At 44.9% G+C, this 25,575-nt stretch overlaps 1 protein-coding gene across 1 annotated transcript in view; it reads right to left on the reverse strand.

The window, feature by feature from the left end:
• Positions 1-25,575, reverse strand: part of STRC (stereocilin) — a 378,265-nt gene that overhangs the window by 305,554 nt on the left and 47,136 nt on the right. The window contains exon 5 of the mRNA XM_085646154.1: positions 18,547-18,657. Within this exon, the coding sequence (XP_085502280.1) occupies positions 18,547-18,657 (111 nt within the window). The remainder of the gene's footprint in view (positions 1-18,546; positions 18,658-25,575) is intronic.

A 25,575-nucleotide genomic window follows, 5' to 3' on the forward strand; every position in this document is an offset into this window, starting at 1 on the left:
GGGATGCAAGGGCAACGCATTCCTTTACTACATCTGGCCTTTAGTGTCTAGTGAAATGAACCGGATTGAGATGTCCTGCAAGGCATACTCAACAGTCTAAGTCAGTGAAGTGGATAGAGTGGTTCAGTGAGGCCATGACTAAAAATGGGTTTAACAAGTGGCATTCCAATAATCTTCCAGTTTGATGCTGAAGGTACTGCATGTTTCATGGTTCAAAAGGGGGTAAAGGTAGTTTTGTCAAAACCCATTTCTCGAGTACAGCTCCAGGCCAGGTTCTCTGTCTTCTTCAAAAAATGTCTCCTTGGTAAACAGCTCCCTCTAGCTGCAAGAACTTCAGAAATCCTCACCACCAAGACCCCAACAACAAGTGTCCAGAAGGAATTTCCTACCAAAAGAACAAGGCTCGGGTGTTATCTGTCGTTGTATTCAAGGGACCCACTCTTAATGGGGAAAAAACCAAGAACAACAATTCTAGTGCTCCTCTTTTAGGAAGCAGAAATCCTTCTTTGTACAACAGGAGTCAGGCCTCTTTCTTGTCTTCCTAATTTCCAGCATGAATTAAAGCTGCATTAGGTGAAGCATCATTTTTAGTAGACATCATGTTTGCCATTCATAGGTGCCCCTAACACCATGCCTAGAAGGTTCCTACACTTTACATTCTCCATTTTACTAAAATTTGATATGTTTTCTGCTCTGGAAGGGGTGTCTTACTGCACTAGAAATCTCGGGGGGATATTCTCAAGAACGTGTGCTAATTATCGCAAAATTAGCTTAACGCAACTTTGCATATCGCAGTCTATCGCATGAAAATAACACTGTGTTAACGTTGTATTCTCAACCCTGCGGCACCATGCGATAGTCTCACGATAACGCACCAAATGACCGCGATAAAATCAACGTGAGGCCGAAAAAATGCAAAACACGAATGCAAAAAAAGTTGCGATGCCCCAAATCGCGATACAAAAATCAGCGATAACCGGCCACAGGCCTGCAATTCCCATGCGTCATGTGGGAAAATGCACTATAAAAGCAACAAAAAAACACACCCAAAGCAAAATAAACTGTGTAGCACCATGGATGCACCCGGACCGAGTGCAGAGGACAACTCGAACCCCAAAAACCCCACAGAGGACCAGCCAGGCACCTCGTGGCCGGGAAAGGGCAAGGAGAAGAGGAAGATGGGGTTCATTCTGCAGGAAAACCGGATCATCGTCACGGAGGTGATAGAACACTACCAACAACTGTTCGTCACCTCCACTATGTCACTGGCAACACAAACGGAAATATGGCAGTCCATCTTGAACAACGTGAATGCAGTCGGAGTGTTGAGGAGGTCAATGGAGGAGGTCAAGAGGTGCTGGCACGGCATGAATAGCCAAACCAAGCAGAAACTCGCTGCCAACCGGAAGGCAGCAACGGCGACCGGAGGTGGGAGTCCTGCGCCACAGGAGGAGCTGAATGAGCTGGAGGAAATGGTGACCAGTCATCAGTGTGAAGACGGTGGCAGGAGTTGGGGGTCCGGACCCAACAGCAACAGGATGAGTAACAACCAGGGACTGGAGGGACGGGGGGAGATGGGCACAATAGTACACATGCACAATTAAGTGTAGCACACTGCACACCCACAATGATTGTGGAACATGTCCCTGATACCCTTGGCACACTGCAGCACATACACAAACACCAAGTAGGCCCCTGTCCACTATGTGCACAAAGGGGCCCCCCTACCTATCACCAATCTCACAACCTACCCATGCACATGTGCTGAATCCAGCAAAGCAGCGGCTCTGTGACCCACACTGACAATGCAAGTGACACTGCATGACCGATAGCATGGCTTCAGTCAAAATACATGACACAGTGCACGACACAACACTGAGGTGGCCCAGTGTGGATCACATCCTCAAAGGAGCAGGTCACACACTGACACATCCACGTGCACATACAACCCCTGACGTCAACAATACACCTGCGGATAAACCATGCACAAGAGTACAAAAACCATCCAAGAGCACAAATGACCTGAGTCGCCAACATCTCAGCACCGTAAAAGCACACAAGTCAAAGGCACACACACCGCCTCAAAGGGATAAGGGCCTGCCAAATCAGAGCTGCAGGGGCGACTCTCCCACAATGCAGCACACACACATAGCAATCACAGCACGTCAACATTGACTACAATGTGGTATAAAGTGCAACACTTTCACTACAGAATAGAGGACAAAACTGTTGCCGCTTGTGCGTAGAAACTGGCCAATCACATCTGCCATAGCAGGAAACTTTGAGATGGTAATGTACGAGTACAACCTCACATCCGTCATGTAGTCGAAATGTCCACTGTCTCCCATCAAATATCCAGCTCCTCCAAAACAGTCACAATGTACATTGTCATGCAGTCTGTATGCAAACATGTACAATGTGTCAACATACATGGAACACACTGTTAACCTGCATCTCCCATTTACATTGCAGAGGGACAATCAACACCTCCTGCAGAGCAGACTAGACATCTCTTTAGTGATGATGATGAGGACCCCCTGGCCATCTGCCCGACACCCTCCAATGGCTCGTGGACAGCGTCCGCACCCCACCTCCTGGAGCAGGGCAGCCCAGCTGCATCTATATGACCCCACCCCCTGCACAGCCCACACAGCAGGAAGCACCCACCACCACGGCTGGCTCCCACCACCTCGCGGAGAAACATATGGCATTCCAACGTCGTGTGTTAGACTGCCAGAGGGGGCTGGCTGAACAGGTGCGGGTGGGTTTCAACCTCATGGCAGCCAAACTTGATGCCATACACGGGCGTATGAGTCCCATCAGGGACCACTTACAGACCCTAATGGACACCCACAGTCTGTACCATGCTCTACAACACTCCTTGGCTGACCTCGCTGGAGCCATTACTCGGATACAAGAACTGTCTAGTCAGCCAGGCTCCAGCGTTGTCAGCTGGGAGTTGGGACACATGCGAAGGACAATGGCGAACATGGCGAACATGGAGCGGATGAAGGCTAGAAGGATGGCTGCCACGGGTGTACACCAGCGAGATGTAGCTGGGATCTTCCATGCCCTGCAGAACCTCATCTTGCCATTGCTGCCACATAGCCTGTGCCATATGACTGCTGCAGGAACTTCGACACACACATCTCCGCCCCCTGATGTGTCAGTGGCACCCAGTGAGGCAGCCATACCACCTCTGCCCCCTGATGTGCCAGTGGCACCCAGTGAGGCGCCATACCACCTCTGCCCCCTGATGTGCCAGTGGCACCCAGTGAGGCAGCCATAACACCATCACACACCTGACACACCAGACACAGAAGGCATATCAGAGGACTAAGATGTGGATGGGAATGACTCTGTGTGCAAAAGGAGGTTGTAGCATTCATCCCCACCATATGGCCTGTTCCTGCTTGGTTCAGCCCTCTGCATCATGCCCTGGAACAACACCTTCCACTGTCCCCTGAAACACTCTGCGACATTCACCTTGACCACGACATGGACTGCCATATCTGCTCTGGTTACCAATGACACAGCAATCAGGCTGCAGACTGAACTCATCCTCTTCCGATTAACCTATCATTACCAAAAGGACTCTGGTTAGCCCTCCACTGGGCAACCATGTAATGTGGGGTTTGCATGGCCATGTACTGCTCCAGCTCCGACACACCACAGAATGTGAATTCAACATTCAAAATCACACAGATTTGTCATGTCTATGTTCAATCAAGTATACAAGTATGGATGAATGTATGGACATTGATTGCACAAAAAGGTACACTTTGGGAAATTACATCAATGCGCATGTTTGAGCACGACCCACATGGGAAATTAGACGACTGTGAAGGTATGAAATAGCTGTGGCCTCATTGATAATGAACAACAATCTTGCTACACCCCAACGTAGCCCCACGTTCATGTATTGAATAGAGCAGTATGTGAAAAAGTCAAATTCGGTAGCAGGCCCAAAGTAGTGTCCCCCATCACATGTGACAACAGACCATCTCTTCGCATACCTACTCACTCTCAACTGTGTGGAAACAGCCTGTTTTGATGGATCACATTGATCCACATGGCAAGATTTTGGACACCATACTCACATTGCTGAAGACACGTAAGAGCACAGGTCTACCAGCAACTATCCCAACCACAATGTCTGGTTCACAGAGGTGGAGCTGTCAATAGGGACTCACCCCCAAGTGAAATGCGTCAGTCAGTCCCTCCCTGTTTACAGACAATGCTCATTGAGGCATATGATTTGTCATTCTGATCAACACTCATTACAGTTGAACACTAGTGTAGTTGCCAAGACTTTATTAGCATGTGTGTCAGTACAGGCAAGACAAAGGCCACAACATGCAGACCAATGCTCCAGACACTAATAGGCAGCATAGGAACATGTAGAGGTGCAAGAAATGGGGAGGCAAAAATAGAACACCTATCATTACGGATGGCAATGGTCTCAGCCCACCTTGCGTTGCTGGACGGGTCATGTGGTGTTTGTCGCATGCCCATTGCCCCGTGTCAGGGGACACGACTCACAGCCCATGGGATCTGCATAGTGCTGTACCACCAGACTGCGCTGACTGTCTGCTCTGTCGACAGTGAGCAGGTGAAAGGGTCCAACAAGGTCACATGTAGTACTACATTGCCATGTGTGTACTCTCCCTCCAGCAGTATTTCAGATTTAGGAATGTTGCCAAACAACACTGTGCAGCTCCACCCATGGGACTACCTCACCTTGCACAGGTGTGTGTCAACACGCGTGGGTGCACACATATGCATTCAGAGTCCAGGCAAATGCAGACATGTCCACTGTTGTTGTGGGATATGTGACCATTCCTCTGAGATGCAACAAGGTGTTGGAACTTGTGCTCTGGGTTACAATCAGTAGTGGCTGCAGAAATGTAGTCACTCGTCTAATGAATGCGAGCGCAGCTTCATGGGCAATCAGTTCCAAGAGGACGTCGTTGTCGACTTCAACGAACACGAGGGAGAGCCAATCCATTAACTGGTCCGGACAGATGTGCTTCGTGTACACCGTTTCACCAATCCACTAAACAGCCCAATAGGGGAGCGCCTCGTTGTGGTCACTGCACATGAGGACTTGTGCAATCTCCCATGCCCAACTGCCAGCACATACGCCAAATATCAAGGCATCCCATGCACGGGTATCGCGGTTACACTCCTGGTCATGGGCCAGGACATTGATTGCACAAAAAGGTACACTTTGGGAAATTACATCAATGCGCATGTTTGAGCACGACCCACATGGGAAATTAGACGACTGTGAAGGTATGAAATAGCTGTGGCCTCATTGATAATGAACAACAATCTTGCTACCCCCCAACGTAGCCCCACGTTCATGTATTGAATAGAGCTGTGTGTGAAAATGTCAAATTCGGTAGCAGGCCCAAAGTAGTGTCCCCCATCACATGTGACAACAGACCATCTCTTCGCATACCTACTCACTCTCAACTGTGTGGACACAGCCTGTTTTGATGGATCACATTGATCCACATGGCAAGATTTTGGACACCATACTCACATTGCTGAAGACACGTAAGAGCACAGGTCTACCAGCAACTATCCCAACCACAATGTCTGGTTCACAGAGGTGGAGCTGTCAATAGGGACTCACCCCCAAGTGAAATGCGTCAGTCAGTCCCTCCCTGTTTACAGACAATGCTCATTGAGGCATATGATTTGTCATTCTGATCAACACTCATTACAGTTGAACACTAGTGTAGTTGCCAAGACTTTATTAGCATGTGTGTCAGTACAGGCAAGACAAAGGCCACAACATGCAGACCAATGCTCCAGACACTAATAGGCAGCATAGGAACATGTAGAGGTGCAAGAAATGGGGAGGCAAAAATAGAACACCTATTATTACGGATGGCAATGGTCTCAGCCCACCTTGCGTTGCTGGACGGGTCATGTGGTGTTTGTCGAATGCCCATTGCCCCGTGTCAGGGGACACGACTCACAGCCCATGGGATCTGCATAGTGCTGTACCACCAGACTGCGCTGACTGTCTGCTCTGCCGACAGTGAGCAGGTGAAAGGGTCCAACAAGGTCACATGTAGTACTACATTGCCATGTGTGTACTCTCCCTCCAGCAGTATGTCAGATTTAGGAATGTTGCCAAACAACACTGTGCAGCTCCACCCATGGGACTACCTCACCTTGCACAGGTGTGTGTCAACACGCGTGGGTGCACACATATGCATTCAGAGTCCAGGCAAATGCAGACATGTCCACTGTTGTTGTGGGATATGTGACCATTCCTCTGAGATGCAACAAGGTGTTGGAACTTGTGCTCTGGGTTACAATCAGTAGTGGCTGCAGAAATGTAGTCACTCGTCTAATGAATGCGAGCGCAGCTTCATGGGCAATCAGTTCCAAGAGGACGTCGTTGTCGACTTCAACGAACACGAGGGAGAGCCAATCCATTAACTGGTCCGGACAGATGTGCTTCATGTACACCGTTTCACCAATCCGCAAAACAGCCCAATAGGGGAGCGCCTCGATGTGGTCACTGCACATGAGGACTTGTGCAATCTCCCATGCCCAACTGCCAGCACATACGCCAAATATCAAGGCATCCCATGCACGGGTATCGCGGTTACACTCCTGGTCATGGGCCAACAGGGGGCGCACACACAAGTCATAATCCAGTTCAGCTACCGTTGTGTTGGATAGGCAGACATCCATGGGTCACTCGAATGTGCATGATCAACAGTGAAACCAGGGCTGGATGAAGGTGACGTACGCAAGACGGAAGCTCAGACGGTAACTGATGCGCAACACTGCCAGTGGCAGTGCTCCCAACAAATGCAGCATACGTGCGAGGTACAGTTCCACGTGAGAGGGGTTGAGCATGTGCCCGGGATGTCCCGCCATTGCGTTGGTGTCTCTCGTATAACCGGCACTCTTCTGACCTGCGGCACTTATGTGGATGATATGCTACAGCGCGGAGCAATGAGTCGTATGTGTGTGCCAAGTTGAAAAGAATGGGTTGTTGTGTACGTAAGTGTCAAGGGCATCCCATGCAGGAGTACCTCAAGCAAGGACTTCTGTGTGTGGGGTGTGGATACGTTGGTCTTTCATTAGCGCTGTGCGTGGTGTGGTAGTCGTCATCATCTGCAATGGTATCTCTCTCAGGGGGTGCCAGCCGCATGCCAGACCAAGGTCGGAGATGCAGATGTCCTTCCGCCTTATGTATTGGGACAAAGGAGCCTTTATCCCTAATGTTAATCTGACTACTGGTTGCAATCTGGAAATGTGATGTGGCTTTCGCGATGCAAAGCAGGCTAGGCCTTAAGCTTATGGTGCACCAATGGCGATACACACACAACAGTTGGCATGTATGAGCCAGAAGTCCCAGCGGCCTTGCGCTCTTTGTACAGTCTCTCTACCTCCCTCTCTCTCTCTCTCTCTCTCTCTCTCTCTCTCTCTCTATCTCTCTCTCTCTCTCCCACTCCCTCTCTCTCTCTCTCTCTCTCCCTCTCTCTCTCTCTCTCTCTCCCTCTCCCTCTCTCTCCCTCTCTCTCTCTCTCTCCCCCTTTCTCTCTCTCTCGCTCTCTCCGTCTCCCTCTTTCTCTCTCTCTCTCTTTCTCTCTCTCTCTCTCTCTGTCCTTTGATGAGCGCATGACACACCTTCTTATCTTGAATTTTGTCTTCCAGGTTGGGACTTACAGATTGTCCAGTGAATACCCGCCATGACTCTTCCAAATAGTTGTTTTGAGTTAAATTTGAGTGAAATGTTTTAATTGGAATTTCAATGATGAATGAATGATTCTCCATTTTCTGACCACACATGAATGTTAATTGCTGTAATTGTGCGACATCAAGCGAATAGATTTGTTCAGGATTTCGTAAAGTTGATGTGCAGTATATTTGTCCGGGGGGGAAGGGGGGAGGGCCCGGGGTGGGCCTGTGTGTGGTGGCGATGGGTGTTGTGGCCTTCTTGGGTGTTTGAGCTGCATGACCAGTAGCTCCATGGCATCTGTTGTTCTTCAGGTGTGACTCTGGGCTGGGCTCCCTTTCATACTGCAGGTAGTCGTCAGACTTAACACCAGGTAGGAGCAGGTGGTAAATCCCTGCTGCTAACGCGCCTTATCGCATGTTTTGTGATCTTATCGCTGATCTGGCTGATCGTTGAGAATGTTGCGAAGTGGTGTTGTCACGGCTTTTTGCATGGGAACGCCTACTTTGCATATCATTAGCGTTAGTTGCCGGTGTCATCCATGGAGATGTTGTTTGTGGCTGCTATCGCAGGGAAACTGGTGATATGGGCTGTTAGCACCAGCTTGTGAATAGGGCGATAAATTTATCACCACTTTGGCTGAGATAAAGTGCCGCTAACTCAGCGATAACTCCTTGAGAATATGCCCCTTAGAGTCTTATGCTGCAAATGTTCAGCATTGTAGAATGTTCATTAAGTGTTGCTTTCCAGATACACCAACTATCAAACATTTCAGCCAAGTCAATTCAAAGGAATGTATCATTCTTGCGGGATTTCCCATAGAGCAGGGTAGTAAAAAAAAGTCTGGGTTGAACTCCATTTTAAATACTCTAGGGGATAAAAGTGCTTTCCAGTAGCAATTGGATGGGTGACAGCCCAGAACAATGTGTTTGTATTTTGCAATATAACTTTGCAGTTTGGAAGCATTGCAGATAGTGATAAAGAACAGTTCATAAGGAATGTGTGAATTATTATTACACTCACTGGAAATCACACATAAGATCCCATGTTTAAGAATTTGAAAGGTGAAACAAAGAATCCAAATTTGACAACATGACCCAAGATAATTTAAGAGCATAAGTGAGCATTTCTATATGGGGAATTGTACCTTTGCAGATGCTGCTTTCTTCTAGTGCAGCATCCAATGCTACATAATAAATGTTTAGGACAGTGGGGTTAACTAACCTACCCCACAATCCCAATAGCCTAGACAAGTATAGGTCAACGGGGTAGCATGCCTACTGTAGTTGGCTTATGCCATGTTCTTTATTAATATGCTCCTAGTGTCAGTCTTATGTCCTGCCACTGTACTTGTAAAACGGCACATTATTGTAACTGAGGACCTGGGAAGAGTTCGGTGCAGCAGCCTGCAGGACAAACCAGAGTTGCAAATTCAGAGCTCCAAAACAAAGTAGGAGGGTACTCGAGACAGGTTACATTTCTCATACTCTGTTTCAGGCTCAGACTGAATTGATCATTTCAAGAAGGAAACAGACTTCTGTGCGCCATTGCTGATATATGTAGAGAGATGTGTCTCACTGAAAAGCAACTTCTGCTTTGTAAATCCACACATTAGACCTGGACGCTGGGGAAATAGTACATGCGTAAACCACAGACTCCGGCATATCCCAGCGTCTCACAGGAAAGCAGACACTACTCTCTGCAGTATCACCAACAAAAGTGCTTAGTCCTGTGTGCCTTGCATGCACACGCCTGCTGATCTATGCAATCCCACTGAGCAAGAGCAGACACCAGTAGAAATGAGAGCGACCTGCTGTGGCAAATGCACTTAAAATGAGTGACCAGAAAGACAACTCTAGCTATATGTTTTATTTAAAAAAAAACGTATTTGTCCTTAGAGAAACAAAACACTGTGTGTTAGTGGGCATGAAATTCCAATCTACCATTTTTATTAGCAGGGAAGCGGTTAATAGACTCACATTCTGCTAGATCTCAGATGGGCCATTTACCATTGTCGTAGCCTTTCAGTATATTTTTATCTATGCTGTTAATTACCTTCCCTGCTGCTAATGGCTAAAAAGGAAATTCTGGGAAAGTAGTTTCTTTTAACGTTAATGACCTTAATAACAAAAAGAAAATGCGGGCCATTGAGGCATTGATTAAGACAGAAAATCCAGATGTCATTTTAATAGAAGAGACCCATATACCAAAACGAAAACTACCAGACTTCTAAATGTTTAGGTCCTGGGCTGCCTATAGGGTATTCTCCTCATCTTCGGCATCCCATCGGGGCACAGCGATTTTCCTTAATAAAAAACTTCAGGCTGAAGTGGTTAAGTTTGTAAACGATCAGAGTGGAAAGTGGTGTTGGGCCACCTGCAACCTAGGGCACAGACTTTTAACTTTTGCCAGTATATATGCCCCAGTTGAGGATAATCCAATGCTGTATGAGGGATTTTTTCAATCTCTAATCCAAGTACCTGGTGAATTGATTTTAGGGGGGAGTTTAATATTTTAATGAATCCTAAAATCGACTCCTCTGCTTTGTCCAAATAACAGCTAAAACCTAAAACGTTAAGAGTTTTACAAAACTATGGTTCGACTCTGGACATATTGGATTCTTGGAGGGCGGTATTCCCAACTAAGATCACCTATACATGTTCACAGGCAGATTTTGCACTTCATCACGCATCAATTTTTTTCTTATCTCCAGGAGAGTGATTCTTAGCCAGCTGAGAATCCCTCAGAATGGATTCTCGGATCATGCGATGGTGATTTTTGAGTTAAAGTTAGGGAAATACACTAGGACCCCTAAAAGATGGATGCTAAATAGGCAATATTTATCAGAGGAGAGCTGGGGAATTTTTTACGCGAAACCATGTTTCTGCACCTCCACATGTGGTCTGGGACTCGTTTAAGGCTTTCATTAGGGGACTAGCCATTGGAAAAGATGCCGATAATCTTAGGAAAGCTAAGGAAGAAAAGCGATTCCTAGAGCAGAAAGTACAAAGGTCTTTCAACGCATTTCTTAGCAGCCCCTCAGTTTACAACCAACGGCAGCTTAATCAGGCTAAACGGGATCTTAGCGAAAAATACTATCTCAAGAGTGAATCCTTTCATCAGCACCACAGACAAAAAATGGACGAAGAAAGTAATTAAACTGGGAGGTTCCTTGCGTGGCAGGCAAGGGAGCAGGCTGTTACCAACCAGGTACCTGCATTAAAATGTCCTTCAACAGCTTCCCGCACTGACGACCCGGTAATAATAGCGGATATAATGTTACAACATTAGAGGACCATAAACGGCCAACAACAGACTATTGATATGACATCCTTGAGAGGTTTTCTCCAGAGAAATGAATTGCCGGTACTTTCAGATATCGAGAAAATGAGCATGACGAGGCCTTTTACAAAACATGAGCTGGAGAGTGTCATAAAAAATCTTCCGAGCGGGAAAGCCTGTGGCCCGGATGGCCTCTTGGCAGAATTTTTGAAAATCTTCCTTAGTGCCATTTCGGATTATCTTTTATTGCTGTCTAACTCAATCTTGGAAGGTGGGGAGATACCATCCTCATTTAGAAACGGGAATATAGTCAGTTTTAAAAAAAAACTGTAAGGATAGAGAAGACCCTAATTCTTACCGTCCCATTACGCTATTAAACTCTGACTACAAAATATTCGCGAACCTTTTAGCCAATCTTTTTAATCAAAGTGCCTCGCATCTGATTCACTCTGACCAAAATGGTTTAATTGCTGGTAGGCAGCTCAGCACTAACACGCACTACTTAACAGAAGCATTGGACTATTTTGAGAATCGGAAGATACCTGCTCTAGTCCTCCTTTTAGATGCCAAAAAGGCATTGGACCTAGTTGTCTGGGAGACTCTATTTTTTATTCTGCAAAATGTTGGCATACCTCCCAAAATTATGGGGTTGGTTCAGAAACTATACCTGAATGCAGAAGCCAACGTAATCATTAACACCACGGAGGTAGGCAAGGTCAAGGTTAAACCGGGGACTAGACAAGGGTGTCCATTGTCTCCGGTACTATTTGCTTTTTTCATTGAGCCATTAGCGATTGCCATCAGGAATAGTATGGATATCTACCCTCCACTGCCAACTATGGCAAAATTTAAATTATACGCCAACGATATCATGCTCATTATAAAGCCTGAAAAGGAGGTCCAAGCAAAACCTTTGAGATCTTCGAAGAATTTGAGGCACTAGGTGGATATAAAATAAATTAAAAAAGACAGAAATTATACAGTGTGGCGGAGCATGTATGGATTTACTTCTCGATATTCTTTCTTGTTTAAATACAAAACCGAAAAGATATCTTGGTGTTTATATTTTGGCACAAATCTCTGATTTATATGATTTGAATTTCTCCCCACTTTTACGAACAGTCCAGGATTTATTCTTTCGATGGAATTCTCTTCCATTAACCATCTTGGGCAGGGTTGCTTTAATTAAAACGTCTGTTCTCCCGCTATTTAATTTCCTCTTCTCTGCGATTCCCTGTGTTTTAATGAGCTCTTTTTTCACCAAAATAGAGTCTATGTTTACATCTTTTCTTTGGGCAAAGAAGGTCCCCCGAATTGCACTTAGAACTTTATATGAGGAGCTAGAAAATGAAGGATTAGCTCTCCCGAATTTGAGGGATTATTATTTTGCATATTTTGCACAATGTATGTCCAGATTTAGGCCAGAACTACAATTGGGTCTTTTTATTAATTATTTTATGAATTTAATTTGTAAGGAAAATCAGGTCCACTGCCCATTAACAATGGTTAAATCTCCTAAACTAGTACGGTATAAGGTTTTGTATAGAAGATATTCTATCCCCGTAATCAACTCCTCAACTCCGTTATCTGGCCCTATCTTGCTTTCTGGGATTAGAGAACCATCAGTAATTACATAAAAATGGATCAAGGCTGGATTTCGGGAAATTTCTGATTTTTTAAGGAATGATAGATGGCTGAGCATAGACGAAATGTCTCATCTAATCGCCAATGACTTCCTTCTCCTTGGGTCATACAATATCTTTAGCAAGTTCCTGAGTAAACTTGATCTGGTCCAAGTCATTGAACGGAAATGTTTAGTATATGATCTATTAGAAGATATGGCATTTATGAAACCTGGGTAATGGAAAAAGCACTTAGCCTCTATCAAGGGTATTGACCTGGAGGGTAAAGCCATAATGAAATGGGCAAAACATGAGGTGATGGAAATCACAGCGAGCATGTGGACAGCAGTTAATAATCTCAATTTTAGCACGTTAAGGGGAGCCAATTGGCGAAGGATGTTATTTTTTAGTAAATGGTTACTTTATAGAACTTTTTCTATCTAAGATTTATTGGAACCAATCAGCGCAATGTTTTTGTCGCCTTAACCATCCTTCAGCCAATTGGGCACACATTATATTACAATGCCCCTTGATTCAGAGGTTCTGGAATTATATCTTTTACTATCTGGAACGGGAATGCAGCATTTCAATATGTTTGAATACTTGGTAAATAGTATTTGGCTATGACCCAGACCTTCTTCTCTCAGACAAGCTCATCAAATTATTATATATCGCAATGGCTGCTGCTAGATCACTTCTACTTCAGAGATGGCGATCAGATCTTATACCATCTATATATGAATGGGCTCTAAAAAAATGCAGCAAGTCAAAAAAAGTGAACGAGCCCATGCATTGCGAAGTGGGGGACTTAAGAAGTTTGAGAGGATCTGGGCAGCCTATTTTGATTAAGATCTCAAAATTTAGCTTATCTTTTTGGTGGTGTTCCCACTATGTTTGATTCCTATGTCCTGCAACATCAGTATCTTATTCTATTATGTGACATCTGATATCCACTTGTAATTAAGTTATATAAATGAATACAGGATGATTTAATAGTCTCCACATGCTCGCTGATTGTTAGGTCAATGCTTAAGGTGCCTTAGGTTTAATCAACTGTCTAAGTTTGTATTATTGGTTGGCAGTGGACGCTGTATCCTTGAACACTGGCTTAAATGTTTATATTGTTTGTTTTTATGGATTTTAGGATTTACTCCCTTCCGGCAAATTGGTGCTATTCAATGATTCTGTATTATCTTTGTCAAATTAAATGAATTTCATGGATGTATTTATGGATAAAAAAATGTTCTGTTATATGGATTTCAATTTTTAAAAAAGCATGCTAATTTCATATCTGAAAGTAAAAGATAAAGATTATACTACCAGTTCTCTTGAGCTGAGTGTAATTCTGTAGTGACTACCTCATGGATACAATCCGATTGTTTCTGCTTGAGGTACAGATCAGGTTTCACTGCTGTCACACTCACACATCTCACAACCTTCACATCAATAAAGCTTTCATCTCATCATGGTTATTACCTGGATCTTGATAACCTCAGCCTGACAAAACTGCAATTCTGATTCCAGCTCTATCCATATGGGTACAATTGCCTGGTCAACTTTATGGCAGGATGAGCCAACAACCAAGTCAGAGCAAAGGTTTTGCTGAGCTGTAGGTTGTCACTATAAAGGCTGTTGACGGAATGCTGCAGCTCTAGAGTAAATAAATTACAGTCATATCAGCTGACATATCATGTGTTTTTTAATGATAATAGAGAACAGCTAAAAATGGTTAGACCTGCCTGGTTGGATAAAGGAGAGCCAAAGGAAAGAAGTTCCCCTAATACCTATTATATTTTTCAGGGCTATAGAAGCACCTCACGATCAATAGGTCCAGCTAGGCAGCGGCAGAAATAAAAGTCACAATTTGACCACAATTGTGACCAGGAGTAGATCATCCACCACAAGACACAGAATGAGGACGGGCCATATGAACAGTGATATTGAAAATAACCGAGAGCAGGGCATCTTCTAAGATATCTTACTCAACGAACATTGTTAACGTCAATAGGTTTGTCTTCTGTCAACACAGTTTTGGGGATTGAGGCAATTATGACTGCACATATGAAATAGTATGGTGATATGTATGAATTTGACCTTTGGTGCACAGGACCTGAGGCTCAATACCCCTAAGCCTCCTGGGATCAAAAGCTCCACAATAGCAAAACAACAATTTGGTCCAGCACTCCTTGATGTAATAATCTGAAGTTGCATCACACAGTTAAACATAACATCAATTCAGCAGGTATGTTTCTGTCTCTTTATTCGTGAATTCTCCTTCACAAAAGATAAAACCGAAGTAGTGACCTTCGTAAAGTCAATCTCTTCTTAAATTGGAGCGTCAATTGCTATAAAATTATTAGGTTACACGATCCGTGGATACTACGTGGTCTACTTGCTTCCGAAACATATAGTTGCTGAATGGGGTAACACCCACTATAGTGACACCGCCTGGCCAAAGGTCAAAATAAAAGACTGGTACCCATAATAATTTTATAACAATTGACGATCCAATTTAATAAGAGATTGACTTCACGAAGGTCACTACCACTAGCACCTCAAGGAAACGGATAGAATAACACACACAGTACTCAGGATAGAAGACCAACGCTTTTATGCCCTGAAGAAGTCTGAGAGGACGAAACGCGTTGGCTACAGTTTTATCATTTGTGAAGGAGAATTCAAGAATAAAGAGACAGAGATATACCTGCTGAATTGATATTGTGTTTAACTGTAACTTGAGATTGTTACTACAAGGAGTGCTGGATCAAATTGTTGTTATGTTTGTCTGTATGTAGAGACACAACCAGCATGCATACTTTGACAAAGATCACAAGTACATGTGTATATGCAGAAGGAGCAGCACACCAAAACACCTCGAAACAGACAGTTAATCATATCTATAGACCTCCTGCATAGAGACCACTTGGTGTATCAGCACGCCCATGCTCATCTGACATGCATTCACATATGCATGCACACCATCTGACACACAACTAATCTTGCATACAGATCTATAATCAGACATGCACACTGAGCACTAAACCTACTGGAGGACTACTGGAACTATGTGATTATGTGGTATTTTGCACACAATTATGGTTTTGCTGCATTTGCCAAATAATCCATCTTCAGCTGCAAAATAAAAAGTTGTTTCTAGTCCAAATAGATCAAAGTTTACTAAAAACATGGTGTCTTGTTGCAGCTCAGTTGGAGACCCACTGAAGGCCTTGACTGGTCACTTTTCAGTTGCTTGTTGCCGTGTTTGGTTGGTAAACTGGTACTAATGCCCAGACCATGTTAAACTGTGTAAAGATGTCAAAATAATGAAGTAATACTTCAAAAAAATTTCAGCGTTATGCTACACAATTCTCCCTTTCTTACCACATAAATCAATCAACCCTGAAACATAATTTGGCCCATCCCACTACATATTTCCAGTGGCTACTAATCTACATATAGCCATGCACACGGGTCATTAAACATGCTGTCATCCATGCACACAGATCAACAGACAGACACGTTTGCATGAACCAAAACACAGAGAGTCCCACACACATATCAAATGGCAGAGAAGCGTCACCCCACTCCCCCCGCTGCGAGCGCAGCAGGAAAACACTAATAAATAAAATGGCATAATAATGCAATTTTATTTTGCCACCAGCTCGTCGTGTGTACAGGATGAACGTGAAGCAGGATTACTGCTGCCCCTATCAGTGCACATGTCGAGTTGGCCGGCTGGCCACCGACGGCCAGCCCGACATGCGCACTGGATTGCTAGCACTGGTCCCCTGCCTCAAAATGAGTGGTGGGTAAGCCTGCTCCCACCAATTCTGGGGCTGCTCTCAGGCTGAGAACAGCTCCAGGATTGGTAAGGAGTCGAGTTCCACTGGGCAGGAAGGGAAGTCCTTCCCTTTCCTGCTCGTGGACGTCACACCACCATCTCTGGAAGTGCCGCACCAAACTGGAGCATCATTGAGGTGAGTTGGGTGCATGCCGCCCCAACATATTTTTGGATTGCCAGCCGCCGCTGAAACACATACAGACACAGACGCTCTCAGAGAGCTCACAAGTAGACAAAAATAGACAGGGGGCGAATGGACAGGCAGTCTGTGGAATTAGTGGATGGATGGAAAGAGGGATAGATGTTTAATTCCTAATGGGCAGATGCAAAAAGTATGTCCACTTAATAGTTAGTCCTTCGGTGAAGAAAACACATGTCTGTGTTGTAGTAAATGTAGTGGAGTTTATCACCTACTGAAATCCCTTTAACTGGGAAATGGACTAGTCCATGCAGGTCTCTTCCTCTAGAGAATGATCGCCTTTAATTAACAATACAATACACTCTGCCTGCTTGCTCCACTCTTCACCTTTTTGGGATAATAATACATAATCAGCACTGCAATTCAATACCTGTAGCTCTGAAAGTCTAACATATTTCAGTATCAACGTGTCGATGAAAACGTGGTGGATAAATTAAACAAAGACTTCACCTCCTGCGATATACCAATTTTTTAAATGACAATCCACGACTAAACATGTGATTTAGCTTTTACGAAGGAACCTGTTAGTCCTGTGTGTACCATGCAATAAGAATGCATTCACCATACAAAGTTTAATTTTCAATGCTAAACATCCTATTCAATGCTCAACACACATATGGGGTCTATTAGGATGGCGGCAGGACTCCAGTCCGCCCGCCATCCTAGCGGTGCTAGGACTGGCCGCCAGTAGTGCGGTGGTCCCGCACCGCCAACTAGGATGCGACCGCCACCCTGGAGGTCGCATCCCGCATATATTGCATTGTGGCGGGCGGTGCTGTAAGAAGCACCCGCCACAATGCAATACATGCATGTTGTGCATGTACAACGTGACAGGCACCACGCAGTGCCTGCCACCTTGTGTATTGCAATGTACCCCCCAAGTGCATCTTCCCACTCCCCCCAGGGGCCCACAATGGGCCCCCAAAGTAAACACTGCATGCCTTTCCATGGCGGAGTCTCTGCCATGGAAAGACATTAAACCGCCACCATCGTAATATGGATGGCGGTGCCTGCAAGGCACTGCCACCATATTACAGGCCTTTTCCGCCCGGAAAGGCAATCGTGACGATTGCCTACCGGCAGAAAAGCGGCAGACTGTCTTTCCGTCCGCCGCAGTACCCCCTGCCATGCTAATTTAGCGGGGGTAAAAGGACGTCCGGCGGGGTGTTTTGGCAGGTGGATCAGCACCGCCGGTAGGGCGGTGGCGATCCGCCCGCCATCCTAGTAGACCCCATAGACTTCACTATTTTGTCAGTTTCACTGCATTCCTTTCCCTCCATGAAAAGTGAGTACTCTACACATTTGTGGACCGAACTTGCTTTGTACAATGTTTACCGTTTACTATTTTGGGCCGTGAAACCATGTTAATATGTTTATAGTTCACTTGAGACTCAGAGGGCCTCAGCCTGGAAATCACAGTAATTTGCTCTTCAGAAAGAGTTATTGAAGCAGTGGAGCAATACTGCAACTCACAGACAATGCCATGCTCCAATGCTTCTTCGATCATTAGTGGAACTCTTTCTGCCTTCCCACCAGAGAATACAGCATGGAACAGATCAGCAAATGTAACTCTGTCCCAGAAGATTTGACATTGTATTATGTAGGTTTAGCTGTTCTACATAGTGCACCCAGGTTTTTATACACACAACTTGTTTGACATGAATAAACGGCAGAAGTGCCAATCATTGAACCCAACCCTAAGATGGACAGGATGGAGGTCAGACAAAACATAGCAAGGACACCGAGGCCTAGCTTCTCTTTTTCAGAATTATCATCCAGGGCTCTTAAAAAGGACATTGCAAACCTCCCATGGCAAGAAAGCTACCCTGATAATGGCATATAAAACACAGTGAACAGTTTCTAACAAGCCAGTATTATTCTGTATGGATACCTGCACACGATGCCAGGTGCGATGCATCACTGAGACAAAGCGCTTCACCGCATCATTCTCAGCAGACATCAGGAGCGTCTGGAAACTGTCCCGGGGCATCTGCAGATACTCCTGAGAATACAAAGGATGGGGAAAAGGTCATTTTTATCTTGGTTTCCTTAACATAATTTCAACGGAGTCCAACAGCTATTTCATAGGTCCTCTTCATTTCTTTTGCTGAGCAATATTTTGTATTTAGTGGGGATAAGCACATGTTCAATGCCAACAGGACTGGAGCCATGCATGAGCCCTGTGTAGGGCACCAGGACATTTCATAAGGAAGAGGTTTTCCAAAATCAATCACTGGTGGGATTTTTCCAGAAGTATATACTACTTTATTATTTATAACAGCAGCAACTACAACAACACAACAATAATAATAGTAATAATACATTATTTTTATTATTATTATTAATATGACAAAGATAAAGCTATACCCGTGTGAAATTTTGGTTGGCAACATTATGCAAAATTTGACAACAATTGTGCAAAATTAAACGAAATGTAATGATTTAAAAAAAAAAACTATATTTCACTGTATCTCACGTACAAAATGAATGTGAGGGTTCACCTGGTCATACCGGACCCAAGCGTTGAGGCTGTTGAGAGCAGAAAGCGTCTCACTGAAGACCTTTTCCGCTCACATCGGTCTGAAACTAATTCTGAATTACATGAATTTTCCCAGGGATATAAAGGTTTCGCTCAGGCCTAGATAACACCTATTATTACTATTGTTATTATTAATATTAGCAGCAGTCTTAGTAGTGGTAATAGTAGTACTAGCAGTAGTAGTTATTTATTACATGAGGCTATTATCCTAGCCTGCTTCCTGGAGCGAGAAGATCCTAAACCTGGCCAGGAGAAGGGCACGGACATAGATAGTTGAGGGCTTTTTGTGTGGGGTTTTAAAGCTCTCATGAAGGCCAGCTGATTATCGTATCTCGTCACATGGTTTAGGAAGTTGTTTCAGGGCCTTGGCCCATTGACTGTAAATCTTTACTACCTGCACTGCCTTTGCCCCCTTTACCAAACCAAACTATGATTTTTGATGCACAAAGCTGGTAAAAGAGGAGGACAAACAACGTTTTCCGCCTGGACCATGAAACTGTATTATTATTTTGATCCTGATTCGTAAAAGGTGAAGACTTTGAACTCAGCTTTCTCCTGAGGTGCTGAGACAGAATATTGAGTAAAAAATATCGAGTCATTATTATCGTGGTTCAGAAATATCGACAGCAAGAATATCGTGGTCAAGAATATCGACTTAAGGTAAGTAATATCGATTTTAAAAATATCAAAGTGTTTAATATCGTTTGCACATATATAGTTGTTAAAAATATCGTTTTTTTTATTAAGGTTATGTATTTTAGTATATATTTTATACATATGTGATGTATGTTTTTTGTATAAGAATTGTTTGTATTTTTAATAAATATTACATTTTTAGTAATTATTAAAAAAATGTTTTTGAATTTTACGCTTTTAGTTCCGTAGTGGTTGTGGGTTTATAGGGGAATAGGGTGGAAAGTGATTTAATTATATTAAATGTATTGATTATTTTTTATTTATTAATATTTGTTTAATTGAGATGTTATAGTGTTAAATGGGTAAAGTAATTTATTATTAATTAATTAATAATTGGTTGTTAATTAATTACATTAACTAACTAGTAATTAATTATGGTAATTGTGTAATTAATTTTAGGTGTATGTTGTGGTGTTTATTGGAGTAAAGGGTCGGAAGTAATTTGTATGTAATTAATTAATATATAGTTGTTAATTATTTGATATTTATTTTGGGTAATTGTTTCTTTTTTTGTGTGTTGTTTTTACGTTTAAAGGGGTAAAGGGTGGGTATTATATACATTTTAATTACTTTATTATTACACTGCATTGATGGCGGACCCAGACGAGAGCTATTATATTCCCTTGATAGTGTGATTTCTCGGATAAATATCCTCAATCTTACAGGCGGCTGGCGTGGAGGTTAGATTGGCGCAAATGATGGATCTCTTGATAATGCCTTTATTTCTATGGCAGCAGTGAACTTGCAAGACAATCTACACTTTTTTCTATGTTAGTGCTAGCTCAGGGAATAAAATGAACCAGGCTTCTTCTTAGGTGGATCAAACTCTGCTGAGCCCAGCTATGATATGACCCAAATCCATTTCAAGAAATGTGGCCAGGATGTTTTTTATGGGAGGTGGGCAGTGCAACAGAGCATCAACTAGTCATGGCTAAAACATTCTTCCTTCTAACCCAGCATGCAGGGATAAAATGCCTAATAAATCAGGAACATTGCCACTGTGAGAGTTTGTTTTTGAGAAACAACAATAATTGCTGAGTGGGAACATTAAACGTGGCACCCTCTCAGCAAAGTTTCAGTGCAGTCAATGGAGGCTCTGCTGAAGTCACAGAGATCTCCACCTGCTTGGTACAGATCTATGAGTATGGTTGTCGGTTTTCCACAAGGGCAGCAAAGTACATCTCTACACTGGCCTGGAAGACCAACAGTTCACCATCCATACTCTAGATGAGGGGCTTGGTATTTTTGCTCTTCTCCTTGTGCTTCCTCTCTTTTATTTGCTGGTTTTCAGTTATTTCCATGGATTTCCATGTGCACATTCATGCTATTCCATATACGAGAGAGGTCTGAGGTGGATGACGTTGTCATCTGTTTCTTTGATGGTACAAGTACATGAGCTTTCCCATGGCGGAAAGTGTTCTAAATCTGTAAGTCATACATGACAATTCTATAATTGGTTTCTGTGCTACAACTGAGAGATTATTTAGAACAATGTAGTAAAATTCTTTATTGTATGATTCATTAAAATCTTCACAAGAAAAACGTTGCAAAATAATAAGCATGGCCTCCTTAGGGGTAATTAACCCAAAGCTTTTAGCTTTTTCCTCCTAGTCTTTGCCAACTCTCTCTGCATAACCTTAGCAAACTGGGCACTTTCTCTCTGTATGGCAGAGGGAAGGTGCGCGCGCCCGCCTTGCGTGCAGTGGGCTAGGGGTGCGGATATGATGGGGTTTTGGTGCCGTACCTTTGTGCGCTCTGTAAACCAATACATATCATACCCGGGGACGGTACGGCACTGGCTGGTAGTGGGACATAGCATTGAGTGCCACCCACCAGATAGCTGTCAACACTATATCGGGTCTGCAGTGGCAGGCTTATGGCCATTGCGCTCCTGCCTAGGTTGGCATCACGTACGCCTCAGCCAACTCTGAGTGGGTCTTCCCTTATCATGAGGGCACTCTACCAGGGAAGCCCTGATGGGCACTGGGGAAAGGGGTGTTAGGCTGTAGTCCGTATGGGCACATATGGATGATCCCTGCCCTGGTAGTGAGGAGCCCAGTGGGGCTTCCCCTGCCTTGCAGTTTGGCTCTGCCCATGGATACTCCTGGCGAGTTACCGAATGTTTGTGCCATCCGCCAACACAGGGTAGAGCGTGTGCACAGTCACACAAATTGATTAAATCCATGTCTAGTCTGCTGTGCAGACTCAGGTGGGTACGCTGGCACCACTGGTGCTGGGATCTATGTGCCCCTCCTGCCATTGCAGGTCGGGGTGCGCAATAGTGCACGTGTGCCCAGGTAGTCAGAAATACCTATGTGTGTTTTACTACCTATGAGGCCTGCTCTGCCCATCAGTTAATATGGGGAAGTGGTTGACAATACTTTGCACTGCAATGGTGGTTTGCAGTGGGGAAGCCTTATGATGTTTCATATCAATGGATTTGCAGTGCCAAACTCATTGCATTGGTAAAGGGGGTTGTGGTATAACTGGCCACTTATAGAATATGGACATTTCTTTGCTCAAAGAGTGTCGGGACTATAGTGTCTGGCTCCAGTAGACACCAGGGGTCGGGGGAGAACATCTGTGCATTTCCCAACAGACAGCTATAAGGCATGAGTATCCCATGGGAACGGCATACCTCTACCATTTGGGCACCGAATGGGACAGATTGAAGATAGAGGTTGTGACAATTAGCCTCTAGAAGCCGGATCATGGCCCCACTAAAGATTAAGGTCTGCACTGCAAGGCCCCATGTCAGACAGCTTCAAAAAAGGGAGGAACCAAGAGCTTTTTTAATGAGGTCCTGCACAGTGCTCCAAGGAATCGAGAACAAAACCAGGAGTGCAGTTCCTCTGGGAAAGGGGAGGATAAAGGAGGAAGGAGAGCGATTAGCCTCTATAGAATGCCCTCACACACCTAGCAAGGTGTCATGCTTCATCATAGGGCTGTGCTCCTCGTCGGGCCGGCGCTGCAATGCCCGACGGGCTCCCGCAAAGGGGCTCTTTATCGGAGATCTTTTTAGAGACAGCCGTATGGGTGCGTGGGGGTAGGTGCAACAAGTGTAGTGAGTGATAGTGAGGTGGGTTAAAATAGGTATGGTATTGCCAATCAATGAACCATTTTATTCTGGTGGTATAGCAGCCTAATTAAAATCGGTGACCCCCGAGGGATTATAATGCTCCCCAGGGAAGTAGAAAGGTCGACATGTTTCTTGCTCTATGCCCAAACGGGTTGGTGGCAATTCTTCAGGACCAAGTGAGAAAGTGCTCCAAAATATAAACTCCACTACATAATGGGTGATTGAAAAATTATAAGTACATCACCAAGCAAATCCATTGGGTCCCTAAGGGGAGTGCACCCACTGTTGCGGTACCTAAAAGAAAAGAGAAGGACAACACATAACAATTTCAGCATTTAAATTGGGTGCTGTCTGGCTCCTGTGGGTAACCGTGCACCTAATGTGATTCATCTTAGCCAGTTTAAATGGGTGCTCACACAACTGTCCGGAGGAGATCGAGCTGAATCGCATAAGTGTTACCAACTACATAATACTGTGCAACCACCATATGTGCCAAATGCTATGAAATGCTTCACGAAGTGCTATATGGCATGGGATCGCAATATGTGGCCGGGCAAGTTATAGTTACAGTGCACTGTCGTCCCCAGGTCTATGAGCTCATTTGTAAGCATGGTAAACGAGGGGGAAGGCCGAAATACGTGTAACATCGCTGCCCTCAAAATTAGAGTAGCGGGTGATTTTGAAGGAGATGAGGTTAAAAATGCAAGTGCCGATGGCTACGAGGCCCATGTGGGGAGACTCACCCCCTGGGGAACAGAAAATGCTGTACGGGTTCGCCTGGAGGCCGTAGAGGGCTCGCCCTGAAAAAGTTAAGGAGAGCAGTGAGTACCCTACAGACTGCCGTACACTGTTACCGACAAGGAAACGCATTGTACTTACAGAGTTGGGGCGAGCACACAACCGAGATCCTATCGAGGCTCAGGCTTCCGTAGCAAGCCGGCAGGGGTGTGTGTAAGATAAAGGAAGTGCTCACACGCACGGGAGCAAACGACTAGACCGCAAACTTGTGCGGCCATCTTGAGACTGACAAAAAACTTTATTGCGCGGTCAATGCGCGGAAGGGACAAAGATAGATAATGTTCCACAGAAGGCCCCATGTCAGACAGGCCTACAATTTAGAGGAGACATCTCTGGTTCAAAGGGAAAACAACCACGACTTCAAAGATACACAACAGAATAACTACGGGTGCCATCCTTCAGCAAGGGTGAGATTTGCTTGTGGGAACATGGGCCTGGAGAACCTGGACTGCGTATTGCATATTGTCAGAAGACTCTGTTGTGCACATGGATGATAACTGTCTGAATAGAGACGGGCCGGGGCAGAGGACCTGCTGAAGTACAGTGTCAGAAGTGTGCTCTCCAAGGGCCCAACCCTGAGCCTTCTGTTCTCCCGTAGATCTCAGGGACGTCAAAGATCTCCCCAGAAGGATCTACACCATCTAACTGTGACATCTGTAGAGCGTTGTCTCTCAAGTGCCCACCTTGGCTACTAAATCCAAACTGGCAGCTTGGTGTGAGCGTGAACCTAAGACTTGTGTCTGGAGACTGAATTGCCTGCTGCGGAACCCCAGAAATCTTTCCCGCATTTAAGGCGTGTGGTTCCAATACCGCTGGGGCCGCAACACTCATAAGCGGAGGAGATGTGAGCAGATTCACCGGTTGCGGGTCCCTGCGTGGCCCGATTCACTGATCATGTCTCAGTTCTCTCGTGTGACACACCGACTGCATGCTCAGTGGTGGGGGTGTACCCGAAGGAGAGCCTCATTCTACCTCATGTGGCTCTGCTGAACTTGCGCATGTTTGTGTGTGATCGGACTGGTCTGGTGTAACCTGTATCATCATGCACCAGATGTTGTGCCTAAGTTCCAGAGAGGTATGTAATTCGAATTCTTCGCTGTGTGTGTGACTGGAATTGCCTGGTGAAACTCAACTCGACATGACTTGTCATTGTGCCTTCTTTCCAGGAAGGTGTGGAATTTGCAACTCATCGTGTTTGAAATCTGGAGTGCCTGGTACGACTCATTTCTACATGTACCAGACACTGAGTCTGGATCACCTGGGCACGACCTGGATCATCGTGTCCTGATCAGGGTGCCTCATCCCATTGAGAAGCTTCCCTGTGTAACTCTTCATTCATCGGTTGTTTCCTTGTTGACCCTCATTGCGGTGGACCAACTGCCCTTTTCTCACCTGGCCCCTCCTGGAGACATGCTGGTGCCAGGTAGTAGCGAGAGAGATTGACTGGGTTGAAGAAGAACTTTTGTGACTGTTCAGAAGCGGGTCAAGAGACTGCATGATTTCTTTGTGTTTTGAGACCTTGGGGTGAACTTCACGAGTGGCTCCTAACCTCTCCCTTGTTTACGCCTTTCCTTAAAACTGTTACATATTCCCACTTGCTTCCCAAGGACCCAGACTAAGTGTGACTTCAGTAGTGTGCAGCCCAGTGTCCGGGAGGTGGGGCTGGTTATATTCATCGAGGGGCATAGGACAACTGCAGTGAACTAGAGGGTGGAGGGAGGCTTAGGCCACGGAGTCTGCAGAGGGTGAACCATTTACCTGCTGGGTACCAATGGCACTGCGTTAGGGTGCTGAGTGTGTATGTGTCT

This window comes from Triturus cristatus, chromosome 3_1 (genome assembly GCF_964204655.1).
Source record: "Triturus cristatus chromosome 3_1, aTriCri1.1, whole genome shotgun sequence".
Classification (NCBI taxonomy): Eukaryota; Metazoa; Chordata; class Amphibia; order Caudata; family Salamandridae; genus Triturus; species Triturus cristatus.